Source organism: Mchenga conophoros, linkage group LG11 (assembly GCF_057382185.1).
Source record: "Mchenga conophoros isolate Kocher_MC1m ecotype Shallow Benthic linkage group LG11, M_conophoros_male_GT1.1, whole genome shotgun sequence".
NCBI classification, from domain to species: Eukaryota; Metazoa; Chordata; class Actinopteri; order Cichliformes; family Cichlidae; genus Mchenga; species Mchenga conophoros.
This window is the reverse complement of record NC_140536.1, coordinates 24,082,381-24,088,726: the sequence shown is the minus strand read 5'-3', so window position 1 is coordinate 24,088,726 and position 6,346 is coordinate 24,082,381. Positions and strand designations below refer to the sequence as shown.

The following is a 6,346-nucleotide window of genomic DNA, read 5'->3' as shown; positions in this document are numbered from 1 at the left end:
ACCGCCCAACTTTTGAGCCACAATCGCCCCACCTTTATTTGATTAATGTTTGGTTATTTTTACATTGTAAGGCACTAGCAGGCACACAGCATTCTTGCATTCATACGGTGCTATTCTAGTCTTAGTGACCAGTCGCCACAAAGTGCTTTTGACTACAAGCCACACTTTAACCTTATATTAACACAGCACTTCATTCTATACACTTCAGGCACCATCTACCTGAGAAGCATCTGTGGACTGTGTGAGGAAGTCAAAGTAGGACAAATGTGCACTCCACACAGAAAGGCCACAACCAGGATTCAGATGAACAGACCTGACTATGAGGTGATGTTGTTAACCACTGCAGCGCTGACCCGCCCTATTTTGGAGCTTGTGTCCATGTCAAGACATTGGCTGAGCTCTGTATGACTTCTGTTCCTTATGTGAACCCTATATGATTGATTCTACAGTGTTTTGCTATTACACTGTCCACATGATCTTTCAAAGACCTGCAGGTGCCTGTCTCTGTGGGAACAGACTTCTCATGATGGTGTCAAGGTCCTCCTTGAACTCTGTCACCACAATCCCATAAAGAAATCCACAGAGACAAGCCATGTAGAGTTTTCAGTTTCAAACTTGTGTTTAACCACCATTTTATTTTATTTCACTCACACTGGTGGATCTAAATTCAATCACTATAGATACAAGTCAAGATCTTTGTGCAATTTAAAATATTTTCATTTAAGTGTATATTTTACAATTTAGAACAAGTCATCAAATTTCAGACTAAAAGAATGTGAATTAGGTTTTGTTGCTGCTGTCAAATGTCAAAACAGATCAAATTTGACCATATGTATGTAAGGGTTAACGTGTTTGTAATAAATATCTGATGCCGTCCTTACAGCCTAACTAGAGACATGGAATCTATTCGGTGACATGCAAGTAGATCTTTTTGCCTCCAGGGTGAACACACTGCCCCTTGTTCTTCTTCATAGGCGAACAAGATGCACCCCAGGACACTTAATGCACTAGCCCACCAATGGCCAAATGTGCTTCTGTATGCATTTCCCCCAGTGGAAACGATATCTCCAGTTCTAGAGAGAGTACACCTCACTCTGATTCTAGGAGCCTGTTGGTGGCCAACAAAGTCGTGGTATGTGGAGATAATCACCCTATTAGCAGCAAGGCCTTGGCAAGCTTCCTCTCTGCAGGGTGATGGAAGTGATTCATCCACACCCGGATCTCTGGCACCTTCATGCTTACCTGCTGAAAGGTCAAATTTGATAGTTAAGGGTCAGTTCTCTCTTGATGGCCTCGGGGATGTATCGCGCCCAAATGCCACATATTTACCCAAGTTCATTCCTGCAGTTTATAGCTCAATTGAATTTGAGCTTCTGAGCTTTTGGTCCCCTCCTTTTGGATCTGAGAAGCAGAGGAGGATCCATTCTCTGTGTCCGGTGTGTGTGCTACGTACCTACATTGAGAATGTTCTTTTTTGTGACGAGTTGTTTGTCTGCTTTGTTAATCCAGCCAGAGGTAGAGCTTTGTCTAAACAGAGGCTGTCCCACTGGATTATAGAAGCTATCTCACTGACGTACAGCACTAACGGTGAGCCCCAGGTGTGAGAGCTCATTCCGGGTACCTGTAGCTGCACCTAGTTGGCCATCACTGCACACTTTTGTCAGGTGCTATCGTTTGGACATTACAGCCCCTTCGGTAGCTCATACTATCCTTTCTGCTGGGTCACACACAAACACACTAATGTGCTGGTAGTACACCGTGCAGAGCGAGGCGTGTAAATTTGTCGCATACTTAGGTGTTGTACAGAGTGAATCGACTGAAAGGGAACGAACAGTTATATCTATAACTTCTGTTCCCTGAAGAAGAGGAACGAGGTACAACACAAGGTTCCACCTGCTGCACAGCTTGGTTCGGTAAGGGAACAGCTAGCAAACTGAGGGATGACTGTGATGACGGGGGTACATGTGCAGGCGTGGCCATGCGCATGTCATCACTTCAGCCAGGACACACTGGGCGTGATATCCCATACTTATGTGTTGTACCTCATTCTCCTTCGGGGAACAGAAGTTACAAATATAACTGTTTGTTTTTGGACAGATCTGTGTTTTTATTTATGATCCTGAAGAAACACACTGAAACATCTGTAAAACAAAAAACAAAAGAAACCAAACTCAGTGTTTTTTTACAGATATTTTCCACACTTTTAGACAGTATATCATGTAAGGAAGTATGAGGGAACAATTTGATTTATAAAATCTTTAACTTTATAAAGAATCTACAGAATCGTTCGATGAGGGGGAAAAAAAGAAAATAAGGGGCATTACAACCAGAAAGCTGATTTTCTTGTAACATAACAGATGTTGATTTGTGGTGAATAGATGCGAGTTATTTCCTGATGGTCGGTGAGGTCTTTGAGTTTTCCCTGGGCCTACTTCGAGGTAATGAAGTCCTCTGATGTAGCCCAACACGCTCCTTGGTCACATGAATAAATGATGTAAATGTCGGCAAAAGGGCACTTTTTGAAGAGCCACCTCATTTCACTTAGTGACCCTTCACAGGCTTTGACTTTTTCTAATTAGTGCATGTCATTTTCAGCCAGTTAATTATCCTGAAGGTTAGACAACACCCAAACAACTCTTATAATTAATTTATAAAATGTTGTATCTTAGCAGTTATGTTTATTTAGGTTGCTCTAATAGTGCTATATAAGAAAGCTATAAAACCTATAAGACTCTTAAATATTTAATACACTGTTGCATCCATGTCACAACGCTTAACGCTGTCTTTAAAGACGCCACCATTACTGGATCGGTTAAGAGCACTCTGGCAACACCCCACGTCTAAAAAGCTGCTGAGTGTACAAATGAAGTTTTATTATTGAGTTGCCATCATGGAGAACAGTAAGCGGCACCAGCCCTCTGGGAAAAACCTGATAGGGCCATTTCTACTCTGTTCAGAGTGTGCCTTGTTTGATGGCCAGCTAAACTGCCCCAGGCTTGCCTTGGGGAAAACTGAGATTTTTGAAAGCCCGGTTCTCACCACGCCCAGCCTCAAAGCAAAACCAGCGACGTGATGCCCACAGGGATCCCCAGACACTCTGCTTAAGAAGTCTGCAAAACTACTGAGGTCTAACTCAAAGGATGCTGCCATGTTCCTCCTCTGAACAATGACTCCCTCTTGGATGGCCCCTGCCACTATGAGAGATTTGTTTGTCAGAGAAATTGGGACGCATATCTGGAACGCTCAGGAACATAATGCTCACAAATATCCAAGGACGAGACAACACGTCCCGCCGTTATTTCTGTCCAGCAGCTATCTGCTGCAAAACTCTTCATGAGGCTCCTCCATCACCTTCTGATAGTTTTTTCTGTGAAGAGCAAGAGAATTAGGTTGAAGTTGGTACGAGCACTGATAAATCTCTCCCAACTTTCCAAGAAACCATCAAATCTTCTTGGAAAGTCTTCTGATCAGTCAGGATTAAAATGGTGCTTAATTGTCTGGTGGTTAAGAATCAAGAAAAACAAGCAGCTAGCTTTGCCTACTGCTCCTTCTAATGCACACTAATTATTAACACAATGCATTTTGTTTTACAAGCGCCTCTTTTTACAGGACATGCTTCAGAGAGGCTTTGGGGTAACTATCTACTCCCAGCTTCATGATCTCTTGCCAAGAGATCATTTGTGTCACTTGTATGTTTGTGTGCAAATTCACACAGCTAAAAACATTTTGCAGGATTGGAAGGTAGAGGTCATGATGGTGGTGGTGCACAAACAGTGGAAGAACTCTTTAAATGATGTGAATCTGGTGTGTGTGTGAGGTTGTGATCTCGCAGTGTCCTTCTAGTGTCTTTATGGCAGGCTATCAGCAGCTAACTGGCTGCTGGTTCCAGCTTTTTAATCTTACACACAGGCGCGAACATTATTCATCAAACTCTGCAGGAAAGTGAATAAGTGCATCACTCAAAAGTCAAACTATTTCTTTGAAGAACACTTTCACCTTCTGGTGATCGAGGTAGCACTACAGGTAAAGGGTCTCTTTGAATCTGATTGCCAGCCATACCAAACTCCCAAAGTCTGCCATGTTCCCAGCCTAGGCTACTGCTGACCCAGAGAGCCCACGCCCCATCACCGCCGCCACAATCACCCCTCCTTTGCGGCTTCAGCAGAGCTTTCGGTCAAAAAAACTCCCTTCATGTCTCTCAAATCTACATCCAAGAGAAGCTTTTGTAGATATTTTAAAGCACGTGGTAGGGTAGGGAAACTATCCGACCAGTAGAAGCTGAGGCAGAAGGGAACCAGTGATGGAGTCAATTTTTTATTTTATCAATCGACCACTTTCAACATCTGTTTTCATTTTCTGTTACCTACAACATAACTTGGAGAAAACTAAATAAATCTGGCATTTTTTGTACACCACAGCTCCGTGCACATTTGGTGAAGTGAATGTTCAGCTGATTGCCTAAACCACTTCATCGAGACATCAGAGGTGATTTTGTGTTCGATGGTGCAAATTGTATTGGGGTGCAAAAGCTAATGTAATACTGGGTTGTGTGGCAGGGGACTGGTCATCATCCCGCTGAAGACTTAATTCCACTGTCCGCAGGTGTTCTTCTCACCTCCTTGATTGGATGGAGACTCAAGTCATCTCATGGTAGCTCAGGCCTAAATCAGTCTCCTATCGAAACGTGTCATCTAAAGCTGATAGACACTATAGCCTTCAGTCGGCCCGCTGGGGATGCTGTTATTGTACGTATACCCTGCAGCACATCGTACATTCCTCTGATGGGGGAAATGCTGTGGCTTTTATTGAGGGGGAAAAAATTAGATTAGGTGATTCTTCTCCGAAGCCATCTTCCTTGGTTTACCTCTCCGTGGTTGGTAGTCAGTCGCAGCAGAGTCCACGCAAGCCTTTTAAAATACAACATATGAGCACTTTTTTTTTTCTTTTTTAAGATGCCTGGATGTGAGGTTGAGGTTGGAAGTGTTGTTACAAAAAGTGATTTCCCGTACTTTCAAAAAAAATGTTTTGTATTTAAATTGCTGCAAATGAATTGTTGGCCTGTAATCTGCAAAACATATATCAAACATCTCTCTCATGAAAGATATTAAGTTATTTTGAGCCATAGACAACATTCATGTGACAGGGTAGAAGCTGCAATCAGTTATTGGAAAAGTGACTTTTATATTCCCTTTATTTACCCTGCTAAAAAGCCTCATTGGCATTAAAAATGTCTTTTAAAAAGAGGGATCTGGTCAAGACAGCAGCAAAAATTGCAATAAAAATAACTTAACAACTCTACAGAGATGTTTTAGGTGGGCAAAAAAGACTGGATTGGTTACAGTGTGTATACAGTAACACGAAACCCTATAGGTACTTGCAAAATAGGTCATTTCTTGTATTGAGGGATTATTTTATATATAATCCCTCAATACATCACGTTAACTGCAGTCTTTTACCAATATAAGCAAAGAGATTGCACATTAAAAAAAACACAAAAAAACACCGGAAATATTTTTTGCCACAACACTGAATTGGTAAATGAAATACGACATAAAACCTCATTTCAGTCACCCTGTTTGAGACCTCATGCTGAGCAGAAGGCAGTGATCTCCGTCTGTCTGTGTGTGTCGCTTTCTTCTGCTACCTGCAGGTGGCAGCATAAAGATGCATGACCAATTTGCGAAGGCCTCATATTCAAAACAGCAGAGCTGGTGAAAATCAGCTCAGCGGCATCATGTCAGAACCGCACGCGTCAAGAAGTTACAGAAGTTGGAGTGGAATCTCCTTCAGCGTTGATTCAATCTGATGTTTAACTGCGGGAACTTTGCTGCTTCTTTTATGCGCGTTTTAACCGGATTATTATGCAGGGCGTCTCAGATCTAGGGTCACGCCGGGCCTTTTAAACGTCTCTCAGCCGCAAAACAAACCTGCTGCCGTAAAATTAAAGTGGCAAAACAGCAGTCACAGCGTGACGTTTGTTTGTTTGTAATTACGCCTCCGAAATGCTGCTGATTGCTCATTTACCTCTGATGGGGGGCGTGACCCCCCTGCCTGCACTATTAGACGACCGTCTCGCCTCGCCTCGCTCACCGCTTCCTCGCCCTCTCTCACGCACGCGCTTCTTTCTCCTCAGCAGCACCACAGCCACCGGGTCGCCATGGAAACCGCTGAGAGACATACGTCGAGGGTGAGGGATGGAGAGAGAAAAAGGGACAACGAGGGACAGAGAGAAAGAGAGAGAGAGGGGGGAGACATGAAAAGGTTAGTGTGTTACCATATGACAACACCCCACCCTCTCCTCACCTCTAACCCCCCCAAACCCACACCCACAGCCCCTCACTTTAAT

At 43.3% G+C, this 6,346-nt stretch overlaps 1 protein-coding gene across 9 annotated transcripts in view; it reads left to right on the top strand.

Annotated features, from left to right (window-relative positions):
• Nucleotides 1–213: 213 nt before the first annotated feature.
• Nucleotides 214–6,346, top strand: part of pou2f2b (POU class 2 homeobox 2b) — a 79,207-nt gene continuing 73,074 nt past the window's right edge. For 4 of the 9 annotated variants that reach the window (XM_085291646.1, XM_085291649.1, XM_085291648.1 and 1 more), the window contains exons 1-2: nt 216–324; nt 6,134–6,261. Coding sequence is in view for 5 of the 9 variants with exons in the window: in XM_085291641.1 (XP_085147767.1) it covers nt 265–324; nt 6,134–6,261 (188 nt within the window). In the remaining 4 variants the exon portion in view is untranslated. Of the gene's footprint in view, nt 325–6,133; nt 6,262–6,346 lie in introns of all 9 variants that reach the window. The other 5 variants (XM_085291641.1, XM_085291650.1, XM_085291651.1 and 2 more) reach the window with 2 other exon arrangements.